Source organism: Tachyglossus aculeatus, chromosome 1 (assembly GCF_015852505.1).
Source record: "Tachyglossus aculeatus isolate mTacAcu1 chromosome 1, mTacAcu1.pri, whole genome shotgun sequence".
NCBI classification, from domain to species: Eukaryota; Metazoa; Chordata; class Mammalia; order Monotremata; family Tachyglossidae; genus Tachyglossus; species Tachyglossus aculeatus.
In genome coordinates, this window is record NC_052066.1 from 170,845,779 (window position 1) to 170,867,018 (window position 21,240).

General features: G+C 44.0%; 1 protein-coding gene and 1 non-coding gene across 10 annotated transcripts in view; both read right to left on the reverse strand.

Annotated features, from left to right (window-relative positions):
- Positions 1-21,240, reverse strand: part of TTLL5 (tubulin tyrosine ligase like 5) — a 257,197-nt gene that overhangs the window by 137,479 nt on the left and 98,478 nt on the right. For all 9 annotated transcript variants that reach the window (XM_038741693.1, XM_038741730.1, XM_038741773.1 and 6 more), the window contains 7 exons: positions 19,764-19,884; positions 17,209-17,355; positions 12,530-12,633; positions 10,415-10,542; positions 8,649-8,705; positions 7,279-7,680; positions 4,368-4,558 (listed from right to left, as the gene is read on the reverse strand). In XM_038741693.1, coding sequence (XP_038597621.1) covers positions 4,368-4,558; positions 7,279-7,680; positions 8,649-8,705; positions 10,415-10,542; positions 12,530-12,633; positions 17,209-17,355; positions 19,764-19,884 — 1,150 coding nt within the window. The remainder of the gene's footprint in view (positions 1-4,367; positions 4,559-7,278; positions 7,681-8,648; positions 8,706-10,414; positions 10,543-12,529; positions 12,634-17,208; positions 17,356-19,763; positions 19,885-21,240) is intronic.
- Positions 6,920-7,057, reverse strand: LOC119937246. The gene has a single exon (XR_005453959.1). It is a non-coding gene; the product is annotated as a small nucleolar RNA SNORA7 (small nucleolar RNA).

Sequence of the window (21,240 nt, forward strand, 5' to 3'; positions counted from 1 at the left end):
GCTCTGAATTAGTTACAACAGTAACTGCCTCTATTGGACACCTGCTGGGTGATGTGTACAGTACTAGGTGCTGTGAAAGTACAGAACAGGATAAGGGCCTGATTCACAATCAGTTTGCTAGCATTCATGTCATGTCCAGTATGGATCCTCTTTCCTGCCCCAGACATGCGAGGAGGAAGGTTCTTTCAAGTCTCATAATTTCCAGAGAATGTTGTCCCCTCCCTAGATCACCACAGGATCAACTGGTTTGCCACTTTCCTCAGTCTACAGCCTCCAAATTGACATCATATAGCCTAAACTCTGGACGGGAGTCAGAAATTTGAGAGTGCTTAATTACCACTCTCAATTACCACACTCAATTTAGACTGTGAGCCCACTTTGAGACTGTGAGCCCACTGTTGGGTAGGGACTGTCTCTATATGTTGCCAACTTGTACTTCCCAAGCGCTTAGTACAGTGCTCTGCACACAGTAAGCACTCAACAAATACGATTGATGATGATGATGATGACCATGATGACATGAAATTTTCAGGGCTTTAACCTTGACCCTCCTAAAAATGGAGATGTTGATACTCATTCTGCTCTGATGGATGCACGGATTAATTAATTTTGCCAGGAAACCTCTTTGTAAATGAAGAGCCCTCAACCAAAAATCAAGTGTATTCACAAGTACAGTTCCAACGGTGACACGCTGAAATTACTGTTGGATGAACATTAACACAAAATGTTTACCAGGTTCTTAATATTAAACCATCTTATATTGCATAAAAATTACATCAGTAAGAAAATTGGAAAGCCAGTATTTTTTTTCATACTGTTGGCAAAAAAAAAAAATCATTCTCAGCAGTTGTTGACCCTACTAGCCTCCTCCATGCCACCTCTTCTTTGCCCATCCAAGGCATCAAGTTCAGCATCAGGCATCAAGCTCTGTTCTGGGTCCCTTCCTTATTTCACTACACTATGTCTTTTGGGGAGTTCATCTTCACCTCCACAGAGAAGCAGCGTGGCTCAGTGGAAAGAGCCCGGGCTTTGGAGTCAGGGGTCATGGGTTCAAATCCCAGCCCCACCACTTGTCAGCTGTGTGACTTTGGGCAAATCACTTAACTTCTCTACGCCTCAGTGACCTCATCTGTAAAATGGGGATTAAGACTGTGAGCCCCCCGTGGGACAACCTGATCACCTTGTAACCTCCCCAGTGCTTAGAACAGTGCTTTGCACATAGTAAGTGCTTAATAAATGCCATTATTATTCTTGTTATCTACCTCGCTAGCCCTGCCTTCTCACCTCTTCCTCAATCTCACATTTCAACTTACCTTTAAGGTCATCTCCACATATTTATTCTATCTATTTTATTCTGTTAATATGTTTTGTTTTGTTCTCTGTCTCCTCCTTCTAGACTGTGAGCCCACTGTTGGGTAGGGACCATCTCTATATTTTGCCAAATTGTACTTCCCAAGCGCTTAGTACAGTGCTCTGCACACAGTAAGCGCTCAATAAATACGATTGAATGAATGAATGGGTGAGCCAAATTACAACATGCCTAAAACTCAACTTCCCTTCTTCCCTTCCATATCTTCTCCACCTGAAGTTCCCATGGCAGTTGACACCACGACCTTCCTCCCTACCTGGGAAGCCTGCAAATACAGCATTATCCCTGACTCCTTCCTCTTCAAACTCCCATATTAAGTATGCTGTTAAATCCTGCCTCTATTCCTCTGAAGCATTTCCAGAATCAGCCCCTTCTGCATCCCAGTGATCACCATGCTGACACTGGCAATTGCATCAGCCCAGTATTCTTGGTATCCCTGACTCGAGTCTCTCCCCTCATCAATCCATGCTTCGCTAAGCTCTCCGCAACATTTTTCTAAAACGTCATTTTGCACATGTCCCCCCCCCCAACCTCCCACCTCCTCAAACAAGTGCAGTGGTAACCTATTCCTCTCCCTATTAAGCAGAATCTCCTAAACTCCTGTCTATTGGCTTTAAGGCACTCTACCAGCTCTCCCTTCTACTTACCCATTCTCTTTTGCCACTCCTCCCACGCCACACTCTCCCCTCCTCCCAAGCTAACCCATTCACTGTGCTTCATTCTTACCTAAGTCATGCTTTTAGACTCGGAGCTCTATATCATCATCATCAATCGCATTTATTGAGCGCTTACTATGTGCAGAGCACTGTACTAAGCGCTTGGGAAGTACAAGTTGGCAACATGTAGAGACAGTCCCTACCCAACAGTGGGCTCACAGGCTAGAAGGGGGAGACAGACAACAAAACCAAACACACTAACAAAATAAAATAAATAGAATAGATATGTACAAGTAAAATAAATAAATAAATAGAGTAATAAATATGTACAAACATATATACATATATACAGGTGCTGTACTCAATCGTATTTATTATTAATAATAATAATGGCATTTATTAAGCACTTCCTCATCATCAATCATATTTATTGAGCGCTTATGAGACAGCACTGTATTCGACCTGATCACTTATATCTACCGCAGCACTTAGTACAATGTGCGGCACCTAGTAAAGGCTTCAATTTAATTATTATGATTTTCCTCTTGCCCCTAGTCCCTTTGCCCTCTAAATCTGCCAGACCTCAGCTCTCCCCATAGTCAAAGACTTTTGGAAATCTCATCTCCTCCAGCAAGCCTTCCCTGATTTAATTCTCTTCCATCAGATTATTTTCCTTCCTCTATCACTTTAGGACTTCTGCATCAACTATATATTGTGTATTCATAACCATCCAAAGCACTTCTGCACTCCTCTGCTTACTTTATAACATATAAACGTCCACCTCTGTCCTATCTAAAAATTATACCAGTGTCCATTTCTCCTGCTACATTGTAAGTCCTTTGAGAACAGGACTTCTAATGACTTCTAATTGTACTGCTCTCTCTCAAGTGCTTACTACAGCACCCTGCACACAGTAGGTACTCAAAAACCAGTTTTGATCAATAATAGATAGAGCACAGGCCTGGAACTCAAAAGGACCTGGGTTCTAAAGTCGGCTCCGCCACTTGCCTGCTACGTGACTTTGGGCAAGTCACTTAACTTCTGTACCTCAGTTACCTCATCTGTAAAATGGGGATTAAGACTGTGAGACAGAGACTGCATCCAACCTGACTGCTTGTATCTACCCCAGCATTTAGAACAGTGCTTGACACATCGTAAGAGCTTAACAAATACCATTATTATTATTATTAGCTAATAAACTAGAATATGGATTGCCGGGGTACTTGGTTATGACATAAACAGAGAGCCAACCCCATGAAATTCCATTCTACAAACTCACAATCCGGGATGAGGCCATGGGGAGAATAAGACAAGAGCTACGCCATGACCAGAAGGAAAAAAAAAAAGGCTTCCCAATCACTGAGACTTTTAAACCCCATCCTCGAATCAGGAGAATGCAGAGAGGAAGAGTTTAAGGAAATTCTTTGTACAAACACACTGATTTTCATCTTTACCACTGTATCAACCTTTTAATATTATCTTATAGATTGCAATGCCACCAATCTAGAACTGCAATCTAGTAGGAAGAGATGGATTTGTGGTGCATTATCAGAACTCCACAATACCATTCAGAAATAAGAGTTCATTTATCCTAAATATCCTGGCTCTCATGTGGTTGAGCTTCCTTTTGGTAAAATCATATGTGTCTTCCTCCCTGTTTCAGGTGGGAACAAACTAGGTCTAAGGTCCATCATCTTGAATCTGTGGTGAATTTAAGGACCATGGGGCCCTGCACTGGTGAGGTTCTGCGTTCTGCATGCTCCTGAACTTGCTGTCTCTAAGCTTGAAACAATGGGATAGAACATTTACTCACATTAGTTCACCATATCAATCAATCAATCAATTGTATTTATTGAGAGCTTACTCTAAGCAGAACACTGCGCTAAGCACTTGGGAGAGTACGATGCAACGGAATTAGCAGGCACGTTCCCCGCAAATGAGAAGCTTACAATCTAGAGGGGGAGAAGGACATTACTGTGACTAAATAAGTAATTTATACTATACAGTTTAAAGATAAGTGCGGTGGGGCGAATATCAAGTGTCCAAAGGTCACAGATTGAAGTGCCTACGATCAGAACCTAAATAAATTAGGTATTACATACATGGGGAATTATTAGCACTTCTTCCCACACCCCTATCAGAGTGCTTTAACCTGGAATAAATTGGGCCTTTCTCGAGTTGACAGGAGAATTGGGAATCAGTCATGGCAGGAAGGAAGGAGGCAGTTCTAGACCGTCCCAGACAAACACTCAATACATCTGACCCCTGCACAGAGCAGAGTGTGTCCTTAGACTTTCCTGTCCCTCCCCAAAAGGGACTTACACCGGTTTCGCTACACATACCTGCTGGGTGAGGAGGCTGATGTGGCTTGGGGGAGAATACTGCCTTGCTGCCTGTTTCTCAACCAGGCGCTGAAATTCAGATGTGAAAGCACTGGGATTGTGCTGTCTGGCCTGGGAAGACCCATCGTCTCCGTCTTTGGGAGCCATGCCTGATGCAGCCGGCTGCCTGCATGGACTTTGCTGGCATGAACCTGCCAAATAGATACAAGGAGTTGTTGCCATTTAACAGAAGCACACTCAGAGGAACTTCTCCAGCCAAAAGGCACTTTGCTAAACCCTGGGCCTTTGCTTCTTATCATAGACGGCCCATCAGAAGATACCCGAAGACAGATTCACCCCAACACCACCCCACCCTGCAAAGCTAGGGAGCTGTACATAGGCAATGGAGCAAAACTCTCGAGGTGATAGGGGATTACTTCGTTTCCTATGAGATAACCAGTTAGAGTTCTCTGAAAATATAGTACCCACTAAAACACCACAATACAAACAAGTTTAACCTGAAATTTCCTAACCTTGAGGGGCAACAATGTTGACCTTTAAAGCACTCGATCACTTCGCCCCCTCCTACCTCACCTCTCTATTCTCCTACAACCCGTCTGCAACCCAGTCTTCCCTCCTCTACTGCTAACCTTCTCACCGTACCTCGATCTCTTCTATTTCACCACCGACCTCTCACCCACGTCCTGACTCTGGCCTGGAATGCCCTCCCTTTTCACATCCGACAATTACCCTCCCCACCTTCAAAGTCTAAATGAAGGCACATCTCTTCCAAGAGGCATTCCCTGACCAAGCCCTCCTTTCCTCTTCCACTCCCTTCTGTGGCACCCTGACTTGCTCCTTTTATTCATTCCCCCTCCCAGCCCCACGGCACTCATGTTATATCTGTCATTTATTGATATTAATGTCTGTCTCCCCCTTTAGACTGTAACCTCACTGTGGGCATGGAATGTGTCTGGCAAATTGCTATATCGTGCTCTCCCAAACACTTAGTACAGTGTTCTGCATGCAGTAATAATAATGATGGCATTTGTTAAGCGCCATGTGCGAAGAGCACTGTTCTAAGCGCTCAATATACATGACTGACTGACTACTAACCTAAATGTACATTAATGACTTCTTTCATCACATTTCTTGTGTATTTTAAAGACTGGTAAAGGTCTTTGCCTGAAGAAAGAGCTTAATTTTTTGGCATCTCTTTCTCTGTCTACCTAGGTAACTCTGAGATGTCTACTACAGTGGCATCTGGACAGGTTGGAAATTCCAAAAGATCCAAGGAAACAGAGTTCATTTACAGATGCGCAAATGCCAAACCGTAATCCTATGTCTTGGGACAATTCATTTTTGTTTCAAGATTGGCTGTTTGTTGCTGGGCTTTTTTTTTTGGATGAAGCTCTTAATTCTATATCTACATTTTCTGTCATATTTTAGTCATTTGGGTTAAATAAAAATTGAGAGTGCATTTACTGGGGACTTGAGGGAAGCTTAAAGAGCAGGAAAGGGCTATTTTTCTCATCCTTGCCAAAAGGAAAAATTACATTTGGCTTAATTCGAAAGTAGAATGTCACCATGTAAGTTGTCTTTGAAGCCATAGAAGTCCCGTTGGAGTTTGTACTGGCGTTAGCACTGCATCAGTGTTCAACCTTGAGACTTCCTCCCTGAATAATGCCCCTTCAGCTCATGTTCAAAAATAAAGCTGTTTTCCATTCCTCTCCTCCAGTGAGCTAATTCCTTTCCTTTCGCCTAGATGGGCAGCAGGGAAATATCAGACCGCTGTTGCCGTTGTTAGTCTCCCACTAGTTCTTTCAGGAAAGTCACTAATACGGTTCAGGTTTAAAATGCTTTAAGTGCCATACTCCTAGAACAAAGAGTGCTCACGAACCTTCAGGGCAAAGTGAACTCAACTCCTCTTTTTGCCTGTTCAACGCACTCTGATTTGGTTGAGTGGCCTAGGGGTCCTCGTAATATTTCTCCCTTCTTTTATTTACATCTTTCCAACCTATTCAATGTAAACAATGTAAATGCCTTACTTCCTTCCCCTCCCCACAGCACCTGTATATATGTATATATTGTTTGTATGTATTTATTACTCTATTTTATTTGTACATATTTATTCTATTTATTTTATTTTGTTAATATGTTTTGTTTTGTTCTGTCTCCCCCTTCTAGACTGTGAGCCCACTGTTGGGTAGGGACTGTCTCTATATGTTGCCAACTTGTACTTCCCAAGCACTTAGTACAGTGCTCTGTACACAGTAAGTGCTCAATAAATACAATTGAATGAATGAATGAATAAACATCAGTCTAAAGATAAAGAATCTGACTAAGTTTATCTTGTCTCATGCTTTCGAGTCCTCTCCGACCCACGGCGACTCCACGGACACATCTCACCCAGAATGCCCCACCTCCATCTGCAATCGTTCTGATAGTGTATCCTTAGAGTTTTCTTGGTAAAAATATGGGTGGTTTACCATTGCCTTCTTCGACGCAGTAAACTTGAGTCCCCACCCTTGACCCTCTCCCATACTGCTGCTGCCCAGCACAGGTGAGTTTTGACTTGGGGCAGATTGCTTTCCACTCACTAGCCACTGACCAAGCTAGGAATGGAATGGATAGGCCTCTGCCTGACTCTCCCTCCTGTAGTCGATATTGGTAGAGTCCTGGAAACTCTCCAGGTGCCATCCTGAGAGGGGCTGACTAAGCTAGGTCCCTCCTAACCTAGGAAAAAGATCCATTGCTTGCTTTATAGAAAGAACTTAAGCCCGCTAAAATCACAGGAAAATAAATTGGGGGCTAGCCTTAGGGCAAACTCATCACGACTGATAATCACGTGATGGCTAGTCAACTAAATATTATCTAAAGATTCAAACACCCCGATTCTGGATTACTTCTATGCCTCAATATTCACACTAACCAGCTTTTGCTGAGGAGGGCCGGGACAGTCTCTGGCTGGGGGCTTGTGCCGTGCTTGGAAACGAGGAGCAGGAACCAAGGGAATAAATGCCAGACCGACAGCGGGGCAGCCCCACTGGGCTCGGAGCATGAGGCGGCTCGGGGAAGGCGGAATGGCAACAGCCGCTGGGAGCAAGATTCTGAAAAGCAGCTGAGGAGGGAAGAACCGTGCTGGCAATGGTTGGAGGAACGTGGGACAGAGCAGGATGGTGGCCTGGTCCGAATGTGGAGCCGGGGGCAAGAGGGCGAGATGACAACTGGGAGCTGTGAGCTCTTGGAAATACGGCACCGGGACAGGAAGCAGCAGCACTGGGGAAGTGGCCATAAGGATGCTTTCCTTCTTCATCCATTGAAGTGGGATGTCCTGTCAGAAACATTTGGAAAAGACAGAGTGAGACCTGTATCTGGGGAGGGTTTCACGTGGAACAGACTCCCAAATAATAATAATAATGATGGCCTTTGTTAAGCACTTACTACGCACCAAGAACTGTTCTAAGAGCTGGGGGAGATACAAGGTAATCAAGTTGTCCTACGTGGGGCTCACAGTCTTAATCCCCATTTTACAGATGAGGGAACCGAGGCACAGAGAAGTTAAGTGACTTGCCCAAAGGCACAAGTGGATAAGTGGCAGATCCAAGATTAGAGCCCACGACATCCGACTCCCAAGCCCACACTCTTTCCACTAAGCCAGCAAAGAAACAGATGGGAAAAGGTTTACTGACCTACTCGTGAACTCGGCAAGATTTAGATGCCAATTTGCTCCTCTTAAAAGCCCGAGAAGAAATTTGCCCACCAAAGATATTTTCTACACACTACATACTTTCTGAACTTGGGTCTTTTCAATGGCAAATAATAATAATAATAATTATGGTACTTGTTAAACGCTTACTATGTGCTGGGTACTGTATTATACCACCCAAATACAGCCAGGGTATATTATACTAATCAGAAACAGCATTATGAGAGTAAATATTCCACGTCACTTCGTTCCATTATTTTTATAGACTGCAGAGCTTCAAAACTAAAACACAGACATTTTGATGACAGAAATGGGGGATAAAGGGCTGGAAAAGAAAGAAAGAATCTGTTTAAGAATCAGGATCATCCACCTACATCTGGTGAATTGGATTCATTTCTAATTAACATCATTATTGATGAGCCTAAACTTTGCACTGCTTTAATGGCAATAAGCCTTCCCAAGCTTTGAAGGTAATTAATGAGATCAATCAATCAATCAATGGTATTTACTAAGCAGTTCCTGTGTGCAGAGCACTGCACTAAGTGCTTGGGAAGGATGGACTGTTAAGTAAGTTTCTGATATTAGCCTCATACCAACTGCTTGGGGTTTGGGCTTCTTTACTTTCACTTCTTCCATGGTTATTGGATCGTCTGAAATGTAAAGTTTAGAGGAGTTAGACACTTGCTATTTAACACAATCTATCAATAGTATTTGTTGAGCTCTTGCTATCTGCAGAACACTGTACTAAGTGCTTGAGAGAACTACTTGTATTTCCAAAACACATTTATTACTAGTTCCAATGAAGACTAAGAATTATTACTCCCATTCTACAATGGGAGAGACTGAGGCCAAGCGACCTGCATGACAATAAATAAATTAGTCATATAAATGGAAAGCTCCTGAAAGCTCACCTCCTCCAGGAGGCCTTCCCAGACTAAGCCCCCCTTTTCCTCTGCTCCTCCTCCCTTCCCCATCGCCCCAACTCCCTCCCTCTGCTCTACCACCTCCCCGTCCCACAGCACTTGTAAATATATGTACATACTTATTATTCTATTTTATTAATGATGTGCACATATCTGTAATTCTATTTATTTATATTGATGCTATTGATGCCTGTTTACTTGTTTACTGAGCCCCCTCCTTCCTCTCCCCCCTCCATCCCCCCGTCTTACCTCCTTCCCTTACCCACAGCACCTGTATATATGTATATATGTTTGTACATATTTACTACTCTATTTATTTATTTATTTTACTTGTACGTATCTATTCTATTTATTTTATTTTGTTAATATGTCTGGTTTTGTTCTCTGTCTCCCCCTTCTAGACTGTGAGCCCACTGTTGGGTAGGGACTGTCTCTATATGTTGCCAACTTGTACTTCCCAAGCACTTAGTACAGTGCTCTGCACACAGTAAGTGCTCAATAAATACGATTGATTGATTGATTGATTTTGATGTCTGTCTCCCCCTTTCTAGACTGTGAGCCTGTTGTTGGGTAGGGATTGTCTCTGTTGCTGAATTGCACTTTCCAAGTGCTTAGAACAGGGCTCTGCACATGGTAAACGCTCAATAAATACAATGAATGAAATTAAATTTCGAGTTGCAAACATCTTGTTCTGTCTACACCGCTGAACCACTCCTCCATACTATTCAGTGACAAAACAGCCCAACAATAATGATAATATTATTATTATGGTAGTTGTAAGCACTAGGTGTCAAGTGCTGTACTACGCATTGAGGTGGATACAAGATAATCAGGTTGGATGGGCCCAATCCTGTTCCACAGTCAAAGTAGGACACGGTAGGATTTAATCCCCATTTTGTACATAAGGCACTGGGAAGTCAAGTGATTTGCCTAATTCATAGAGTAGGCAAGTGGTGGAGCCAGGATTAGAACCCAGGCCCCCTGAATCCCATGCCCAGGCCCCTTCCACTAAGCCATGCTTCTTCCCAAGCTGGGAAATTCTGTGGAAACTATAATAATCCCTCAGATGAGAGGGATTTTTAAAGTGACAAATGTAACAAACAAACTTGTTTTGTTTGGTTTTGTTGTCTGTCTCCCTCTTCTAGACTATGAGCCCATTGTTGGGGAGGGACCGTCTCTCTATGTTGCCAACGTGTACCTCCCAAGCGCTTAGTACAGTGCTCTGCACACAGTAAACGCTGAATAAATACGACTGAATGAATGAAAAGGGCCGCAACATAGAAGTAGCTTTCTCATGCCTTATGTACGGCCTCAATGCCTTCCAGGGTGCCTGGTCAAAGCTGAGATCATGACTGATTCTAGATCTACCCTTCCAATCACATCCTTTCTTCTCCCCTTTCCTTAAGCTCCTCGGTAGACTTAACCCAAATACTCACCTCCTTTGGCCCCACTATCGGAATAATTGTTTTGGGGCTTGTAGGATTTGGAACGAGCGCCCAGGAAGATACTTGCAGATTTGTTCTTTTGGGTGTAAAGGGTCAGTACATCTTCTAGTTCCTTCTCACTAATATTAGGAGAACACAGAGAATTAATGCCAGAAGCTGATGGCAACACGAAACAAAAGAAACGCCATACTGGGTTACATTTATGATTCATTCAACCCAGAATTGTCTTTGACAATGATGCTTGGATGCTTGGAGAAGCACTTCGAAGGCTGCCCGCCTTAGTTCTGTCCCAATGATAACTATCTCACCTCCCTTAATTTTTGCCTCTAATACTTTGCCAATCACGTTTAGTGAGCACTTACTGCAGGCAGAGCACTAAACGAAGCGTTTGGGAGAGTACAATCTAACAGAGATAGTAGAACTGTTCCCTGCCCTCTAATAACTCCCTACAGACCTCTCATTTAAGAATTTTGCCAGAACCTGCAGCTACAAAACTTCATATGGAAAAGTGAAAAATGTAGAGAAAGAAGAAGTGAGATGCAAAAGAGAAAGAAAACAAAGCCATCTCTAGTAATGTGTTGGCTTGGGTAAAAAATGGGACTGAAACCCCATAAGAGTTCATCTTAATTGTGAAATTCACTGTGGGTAATCACTATTCAAGGGTCTACTGTCAAGGATCCAGAGGGTACTTCACCTTAAACCACCTCAAATTAGGTAACTGCCACAAACCTAAGAGGTACTGCAGACTCCATACACTTCCTGCAATCAAAACAGAAGTCACAGGCAGGAGCATATTTACACACCATCATAGAGCAGTTGACATCACTAAAAAGTTCCTGTTTCCTATCAAATATCCAGAACCATCACTGAATGCCAACTCATCAATTTATAAAAAGCTCCCTATCTGTTTTCACCCTAATTTGGAAAACCCTCGGAGAATCTAGAAATTATTATTTCTCCAATTCCCAATGCTGTCATTTTCTATTTGGAGGCAGGGATTTTCTTTCTCTTCCTCTCAAAGGTAACTCTTTCTTTCCTTCCTTCTTTCCTTTTGTCCTTCCTTCCTTCCCACCTCCCTTACTCTATTAGGGCTGCTGTCACACCAGGTCCAAGAAAACCAGCAAACTAACTTTCACAAAAGGTTTTTGGAATTCACCACAAATGGTGGTCCTACTTTGTTGTTTTTAAGCCCCACTGTAGAGAGACCATGTTTAAATTCCTAGCATGTGGACCCTAAATAACACTTTTTGATGTTAAGGAAGGAGGAGGAGGAGGAGGAGGAGGAGGAGGAGGAGGAGGAGGAGGAGGAGGAGAGGAAGATGACGACTGATTGAGGAAAATGCATATATTGATGCTCCCCAGGGTTTTGGAAAGCTGAGTTCAACTAATAGGCTAAGCTGTCCCTTTAACACAGGCTTCAGAAGTTTGGTAAGCTCTCCATTTCAACATAAGGCCTTCCAAAGCGAGGCTTGCAGAGATTTCTAATGGTCTTCGCCGGTTTTTCTTATATTACAGATACATGGGATGTGGTGACAACTGGCTCCAATGTGCAAAAGGGCCTAACTGAATACTAGGATTTGCAATCCCTCCAGACTAAACCTCTCCATGAGGGACTCTGCAATTTGTTCTATTTTATAGAAATTAGGCGTGACCCTGTCACTCCTGAGAAATTGCCAATTCTCCAACGCTTTCAACTAAGGCAAAGTTTGGTCATCGCCTCTGCGCTGGCAGGCCCAGGACAAACCCCGATTCAGTAAACACAAGAGGCCTCCGTCGGAATCGTCCCAAAGGAGCTCGCTCAGCACCTTGAGTGGTGTATGCTGTGAAGGCCGACTGGAGACAGAGTCCAGCTACCAGGCAGCAGTGTTTTGATAACCGAAGCCATGACAACAGCTTTACAACAGCAGCATAAGTAGCTGAGATTTGGACAGGCCGGAGCAGACTAAACTCTTGCTCTCTTTCTGAGGGGTGATTTCACTCACATCCCTGTGGCAAAAAGATGGGCGGAGGGCAGGGTCGGGGGAGGAATAGGAGCACTACTTCAGGAAATGCTACAAATGTTATGGGGAGGGAGCGGAATACACTTGAGGAAGAAATCTTTCTTACCTCGCGTGGGTGATGAAGTCCCGAAAGTGGCTAGCGTTAATCCCTTCTTCCTCTTCCTCCTCTGATTTCTTCCTTAATCTCTTCTCAGCCATTTGCTCTGTTTCCTAAAGACAAACAAAGGTTCATTTTGTGTGTGACAAGCAAGGGTCATTCTATGACTCTAGCTCTCTGTGTCCTTAGTCTTACCACCCGGCTCCAAATATCACTGGGGCAATAACCTGAGAAGGAGCCAGGAGTCTGGAGGACTGGAGAAGTGTCACAGAAGAAAGCTCAACAAGATAATAGAACTGACAGAGGCAAAAAGGTCTTCTCCCTCTCCACAACTCTATCTCTACCCTGTTAATACTGTAGACAAGCCCCTTGGATTCTTTACTTTTTTGTAAAACTAAAACAATATTTTCCATCAATGTTTTATCCATCAATTAATCCATCAACGGAATTCATTGATCGTTTAATGTGCGCAGAGCACTGTGCTAAGCTTTTGGGAAAGCAGTGTGGCCCAGTGACAAGGGCATAAACCTGGGAGTCAGGAGACCTGGGTTCTAATTCATTCATTCATTCATTCAATTGTATTTATTGAGCGCTTACTGTGTGCAGAGCACTGTACTAAGCGCTTGGGAAGTACAAGTTGGCAACGTATAGAGACGGTCCCTACCCAACAGTGGGCTCACAGTCTAGAAGGGGGAGACAGACAACAAAACAAAACATATTAACAAAATAAAATAAATAGAATATGTACAAGTAAAATAAATAAATAAATAAATAGAATAATAAATACGTACAAACATATATACATATATACAGGTGCTGTGGGGAAGGGAAGGAGGTAAGGCGGGGGAGATGGAGAGGGGGACAAGGGGGAGAGGAAGGAGGGGGCTCAGTCTGGGAAAGCCTCCTGGAGGAGGTGAGCTCTCAGTAGAGCCTTGATGTAACAAGGGGATGGAACATATCTACCAACTCTGTTGTACTGAGCTCCCAAGTGCTTAGTACAGTGCTCTGCACACAGTAAGCACTCGATAAATATGAATGAATGAATGAACTAAAATCTAAATTTGGTGCTATTTGTCTAGCCTTGCTTGGGAAAAAGCTAGGAAATAGGATTTAGTCCAATATAATCCCCATATTAAGATAACAACCAAATTTACTTACGTTACCCTTCTTTTAACTCCCAGTATACATCAGATAAAGAGAAATGAATTTCCCAGATTCAGAAAGACTGCACTTGGCTCTGTAACCTTCCGGCATTTGATATTTACCCCACCCTCAACCCCGCAGCACTTATGTACATACATATCTTTAAATTATGCGTCATAAATGATTTATCTTCATGTCTGTCTCCCCCTCTAGACTCTAAGTTTGTTTTGGGCAGGGAATGAGTCTGCCAACTCTGCTGTACTGTACTCTCCTAAGCGCTCTGCTAATTCTGGCTCTATCGTTTGTCTGCTGTAGGGCCTTGAGCAAGTCACTCAATTGCCCTTTCCTCATCTGTGAATTGGGGGTTAAATCCTACTCCCTCCTAGTTAGACTGTGAATCCCTTTTAGGCCTGGGGCTGTGTCCGCCTTGATTATATCACATCTACCCAGTACAGCGCTTGTGACACAGAAAACACTTAATAAGTACTATTAATAATTACAGTACAGTTGGTAGACACCATCCCTGCCCACAAACAGATACAGTCTATGAAATACGGGCTCTAGATTTTCACTTGAAAAGCAATAATTGGAAATTATCCCTCTGTATTTTGCTCTCAAACACCGTGTGATGGTGTTTGTGTCACAGTTACACATTCATTTCATTTTGTTGCGTCAGTGGAAGGCGGAGGAAAAAGACACTAAAAGACAACCTTTCGCCAACCAAACACGGTTAACTAAAGCTTCATATTCAGCCTAAATATGTGTAGGGCAGACTAGAGGAATGAACATTGGCTTGGGAGTCAGTAGGCTTGGAACCAGTTCAAAAATCCTTAACCAACTAGTTGCTTAATCAATCACATTTATTGAGCAGGTACTGTGACCTTGGGGTCCTAAAACAGAACTAGTAAACGGGATCTTTTTCCCCAAGTTGTTTACAATCTAGTTTACAAACTATCAAGCTGTTTTAATTTTTCATTACGAATAAGCACTTTTGAGACCTTCAGATGAAAGGTGCTTAGTCAACAAAGAGATATAATCGAATTGTAAATCTGATGGACTTCATTTGAAGGGGATGTTATGTAAAATGAATCGGCGAACATCTAACAATTCCAAAAAACGCTAAGTGCAGCAAAATACGTGGCTGAAATTTATTTTTAAATGATTTATAAAAAGTTGAAAAAAATCACTGGAGCAATCAAAAGGGGTCTATAGAAAAAGGAGAGAGTTGAGGTATGGAAGATGTAGAAACAGCTGGAAGTCGGAGGACAGGGCTCTTAATGGGATCTCTGACTCATTTTTGCCCAGGAAATGTCCTGGGCAGGAGGGAAGCGTCAGGGGTAAGGGAGGGGACACTATGCCGGAGCTCTCTACGGTTTTCTGGTCAGGTTAAAGCTACTTCTTGGGGATTCTTCCTATGGAACTGCCATCTGTGGGGAGAAACTGCAGGGAATAGCTCCGAGAAGCAACTTTTTAACTGATATGCTCCTTAATAATGATGGCATCTGTTAAGCACTTACTATGTGCCAAGCACTGTTCTAAGCACTGGGGTGGATACAAGGTCATCAGGTTGTCCCACGTGGGGCTCACACTCTTAATCCCCATTTTCCAGATGAGGTAACTGAGGCACAGAGAAGTGAAGTGACTTGTCCCAGGTCATACAGCAGACAAGTGGCAGAGCCGGGATTAAAACCCACGACTTTTGACTCCCAAGCCCGGGCTCTTTCCAGTAAGCCACGCTGCTTCTCTTTTGGGCGGGGAATGTGCCTACCAACTGTTATACGGTACTCTCCCAAGTGCTTAGTACGGGGCTCTGCATACAGTAGTAAGCACTCAATAAAGACCGATGATTGATTGATCCAATTTAATTTGATTTACTTATTTATATTAATATCTGTCACCTACTCTAGACTGTAAGTTTGTTTGGGGCAAGGAGCTTGTCTACCAGTTCTCCTCTAATGTACTTTTCCAAGTGATTAGTAGAGTGCTCTGCACAAAGTAAGCATTCAAATCCAATGGCCTCTACTCCATCCTTGACTTCTCAGCTGCCTTTAATAGTGTTGACCACACTCTTCTCCTGGAAACGTTATCCAACCTTCACTGACACTGTCCTCTCCTGGCTCTCCTCATCGCTCTGGATGCTCATTCTCAATCTCCTTCATGGGCTTCTCCTATGCCTCCCACCCCAGCTGTGGGGGTCCTTTCAATGTTCAGTTCTGGGTCCCCTTCTATTCTCCATCTACACCCACTCCCTTGGAGAACTCATTCACTCCCATGGCTTCAATTACCACCTCTTAGTAGATGACACCCAAATCTACATCTCCAGCCCTGATCTCTCTCCCTCTCTGCAGTCTCGCATTTCCTCCTGCCTTGAAGACATTTCTACTGGGATGTCCTCCTGTCACTTCAAACTTAACAAGTCCAAAACAGAACTCCTTATCTTTTCACCCAAACCCTGTCCTCCCCTTGACTTTCCCATCACTGTAGACGGCATCACCATCCTTCCTCTCTCATAAGCCTGTAACCTTGGCATTATCCTTGATTACTCTATTTCACTGAACCCACATATTCATTCCATCACTAAACCCTGTCAGTCCCACCTTCACAACATCACTAAAATCCACCCTTTCCTCTCCATCCAAAATCCTATCACGTTAATACAATCATTCATCCTATCCCACCTGGACTACTGCATGGGCTTCCTTGCTGACCTCCGGTCCTCCTGTCTCTCCCTAATCCAGTCCATACTTCACTCAGGTGCCCAGATCATTTTTCTACAAAAACATTCAGGACGTGTTTCCCCACTCCTCAAAATACTACAGTGGTTGCCCATCCATCTCCACATCAAACAAAAACTCCTCACCATTGGCTTTAAAGCACTCAATCACCTTGTCCACTCCTACTTCACCTCACTACTCTACAACACCCTAGCCTGCACATTTCGCTCCTCTAATGCTAACCTCACTGTACCTCAATTTCTTCTATTTTGCCGTTGACCCCTCGCCCACATCCTGCCTTTGGCCTGGAACGCCCTCCCTCTTCAGATCCAACAGACAATTACTCTCCCCATCTTCAAGGCCCTGTTGAAGGCACATCTCTTCCAAGACGCCTTCCCTAAATCCCCGTCCTCTTCTCCCACTCCCTTCTGCGTCGCCCTGATTTGCTCCCTTTGTTCACCCCTCTCCCAGCACACAGTACTTATGTACCTATCCGTTATTTATTTATTTATATTAATTTCTGTCTCCCTCCTCCAGACTGTATGCTCACAGTGGGGAGAGAATGTGTCTGTTTACTGTTGTACTGTACTCTCCCAAGCGCTTACTACAGTGCTCTGCACACAGTAAATGCTCAGTAAATACACCTGAATGAATGAATGAACGAACAGATACCACTGATTGATTTCCCAGAACTCACAGCCAGCCATAGGCTAGTAGAGCACTGGTCACTTCTCCCCGGCAGTTCATTGTCTTGGTCAGAATTGGAAACACAGATACTGCCCCTGGGACAAGGTTGCTCCGAGTCCAAGCATCGGAGGGAAAGCCACTTACTTTGTTGTAGTGAAAAATGAACTCGCCCAGCTGGTGCCCCAGGATCCGCCTGCGTTCCAAAATTGCCAGTCGTCGGCTGGGTAATGACAATTTCAGGGACTGCTGCAGATTGCTTGTTGCTCTCTTGAGGAAACGCATTACCAGCTCCTATACCCAAAAGGCCACAGAATCAAAACCAGGAAGGGTGCTAGAGAACAGAGGACAAACTATGTATGTGAAGGGGAATGGGAGCTGTGAAAAAAGATACCTCCTTAGTTTAAAACAATGGCCAACGGAGGAGTCAGGGACAAAAATCTCCAGCGGCTACCGATCAACCTACGCATCAGGCAGAAACTCCTCACCCTGGGCTTCAAGGCTGTCCATCACCTCGCCCCCTCCTGCCTCACCTCCCTTCTCTCCTTCTCCAGCCCAGCCTGCACCCTCCGCTCCTCTGCCGCTAATCTCCTCACTGTGCCTCGTTCTCGCCTGTCCCGCCGTCGACCCCCGGCCCACGTCGTCCCCCGGGCCTGGAATGCCCTCCCTCTGCCCATCTGCCAAGCTAGCTCTCTTCCTCCATTCAAAGCCCTACTGAGAGCTCACCTCCTCCAGGAGGCCTTCCCAGACTGAGCCCCCTCCTTCCTCTCCCCCTCCTCCCCCTCTCCACTCCCCCGCCTTACCTCCTTCCCTTCCCCACAGCACCTGTATATATGTATATATGTTTGTATGTATTTATTACTCTATTTTACTTGTACATATTTATTCTACTTATTTTATTTTGTTAATGTTTTGTTTTGTTCTCTGTCTCCCCCTTCTAGACTGTGAGCCCACTTCTGGGTAGGGACCAACTCTATATGTTGCCAACTTGTACTTCCCAAGCGCTTAGTACAGTGCTCTGCACACAGTAAGCGCTCAATAAATATGATTCAATGAACGAATGAACTTGTTCTGGGGGTAAAGGCAGAATGGGGGCCAGCTCATTTAATGTATCTAAGTATTTCATAACATAGTAAACTACTAAAAAAAAATCAATCTAGAGTTGTATGCATCTCCTAGAAAGTTGAAGCAATGCTCCAGAGATGCTCAAGTACCCCCAAAAAGTGGTTACTGAGGCTGAAGGCACATCAGAGAAAATGAACAAAATTCCTGGACATTGAAGATATGGTGAATAGCTAGCCCAGATCAAAAGCAATGCTTCACAGAGAACCGTAGACATAAACACTAAATGGAAGAGGGTCAACGGCATCTTTGAGAGAGGGTTGCCTCCCCTAGGTCACATTCAAGGGGAATTCAAAGGAAAGAATGGGTAGAGAATCACAGTGATTCCTGGATACGGTAGAGATCCAAAGACCCTTTGGTCACTGATGCCCTTTTTCACAAGCTGTAGCCTTACCAGGAAATCCCAAATACGTGTATCTTGGAGGCACTGGGCAAAATGCCAGACATTTCATGCACAGTACAGATCTACAGGACTGTCTTCTTCTCCCATAAGATGCAGGAGGATCTCGGACTATCTCGCAAATGCTCTCTATTCATCAGAAAGGGATTCCCTGGCCAGCACTTGCAGAAGGTCTGCTATGTGCAACCCTTGATTTCTTCCTGATTTAGTTTGGGTTGGTTGCCCTAATGGTGCCAATTCACTCCGGCATAAAGGAGCAGCCTCTCAGCCAGAGAGTTGGATTTCACAGTTCTGCTCTTGCTGCCTTTCCTGCAGGGTGGTTTGATCTGTTATTTTAAAACATTATTTTTCACAGTGGAGCAGACAAACTGACTCTTGAAAAGCCAGTTTCAATTTTCCACTTGGAAAAAGCAGGGCTAACATTTTCCACTGACGGCGGAGGGATTATTCATGACACAAGGTTTTATCTCCCAGTTGCTCTGGATCTTTGATATTCATAGTTTTCTGCATTCGGGGATAGCTGACTTGGGTTTTTAGAAAGTCCAGCAGAGGACCCTGGCCTTTGAAGGGGAAAGTCTAGGGGTGGGGGGACGGGGTGGTTTGAAGCTGCTGAGTAGGAAGTGCAGGTCTCTCAGACCGAAATACTCCACTGTTCTGAGTGGCTCCTATGTACGGAAGGCCTATAAATTCCCCTGGAGGCTCTATCCTAATCTGGAAATTGGGTCTTCGATCAACTTCACATAAGAGGGAAAGACTCAATGGGAAATGACAACTCAAAATACAGTTAAATGGCCCCCAAGTATGTGATTAAAAAGCTTGAAATATTGATTATGAATGTTTACACCAAGTGCCTAAGAAATTCATTCATTCACAATGACCTTAAAAGTAGGGCAGAAAAGGAATCTGGGAACAGACTGAGGGAAGATGCCGTTTGGAGGGAGAAAGCAGCTAAAGAGTCTCCTGTTCCAAAAAACCCAACTTCTCTCTAAAGGGGCTCCTGAAGGTGCTATTAGCATGAGCTCAAATCAAAGATTGCTCTTCCCAATCACTGGAAGCCTAGACACTCTTTAACAGTTTAGTTGTCTTCTCCCGAAAAAGGCGGCAGCATCACCGTGAGAAAATCTGGCCCAGTGTGCCCCTGCTTTCTTCACCAGAAAAAATTCCTACCTAAAGGCCTTACCATTTGTTCATCCTCTTTGGCAGCCCACATGACACTGAACTTCTGGAATCCAGTCTCACTCATCAAGCGCAGCTGAACCCGCTGGAGGTAGACAGAGAAGGCTTTACGGGCCTGTATTTTGCTGTGGAAGTCAAGAGCAGAACATGGTAAGTTTCACAGAATAGTGCTCCCTTGCAGTCTTCACTGCCTAACAGTTCCACCTTAGGATCCTGAAGGAATGTCCTTTCCTTCCCTTTGATCATCCCTTTGGGCTTCTTTCTTTTAGGATGAGTAAGTTGAGCTTTGGAGCATGATTTTTTAGCCAAAAAGCCTTGTGGTTCACCTTGCTATTATCAAATTAATAAAAAAAAGTTCTTCTGAATCTTTTAAGTCATCTAAAGGCTGAGGAAGTTTTTTTTCCCTGCCTTGGAGAGCCTTAGAAACATACTGCCCATAAGGATAACATCTCACTGCTGAGAAAAGCTCTCAGATGTACGAAAGAGGTATCCTGTGAGTTTCATATTATTTTACCTAGAGATGAAGTTGAGAACCCACCCCTTTTTTGAATAATGATAAATGAAGCTGGATAGGGCTGAAGTTCAGAGAACCAGTGGGCATGGCTGAAGCCCAGAGCAAATGGCCCCAACCCAGTGGTGTTGAACCCAAGAAGTTGATGTACTAAGGCCTGGTTTTTGGTTAAAATTAAGGATGGGGATTCCAACACACCTCAGCAACATCACTCAAGAACACAGCTTTTTTTCCTGCCATTTTCCAGGGCAGGAAGTAAGGAGAGCCATCAGGCTAACTCCCAGCAGGACAGGAATACTGGAGTGACTTGCCAGTTCTCAGCAGAGTTGCTGATTATGGTAGGTCTGTTTTCTTTCAGACAAGATTTTGATTACTTCAGCTGATCGGCCTCCTGACGCTGTAGCCAAAATGACATCAGCAGCAGATTAGGGCCCAACACAAACTGTGTTTACAATCCTTGCACATGTAGTCACTGGATGCTTTCTAGTCCCTCTATCTCCAGGGCTAGGGTCTTGCCCAGAGGAAAATGGAAAACCCAATAGGACTGAAGACCAAAATGGCATAGGACATTGCCCCATGGAGAATGAAGACCATTTTGGCATCTGAGGTTGTGCCTCTCTGGAAATTTCACAGCAGCGTAATAAATCTCTGAAGCCTGTTGGCAGTTGTTCCCCCAACTTGGAATCCAGAGAAGCTCAGAGTTTGGCAATCCCAGAAAAAGAATGCAATGCACAGAAACCCATTTCTCCAGCTCTACTCCAAGACTTTGTCTCCACGAAGAGAGAGGGAGGATAGAAAGCTAATGGACTGGTTCATCCGTTAATCGCTCATTTGTACGAGAAAAAAGAAAATGCCGAGAATGAAAATGACAGCAATTTACAGAAAACACCTAGTAGAAGAGGCACCTTTCCTCATGAAAGCAACACTTGAGCGGATACTCCATCCCAGTAGACGATGAATCGGGTAATTT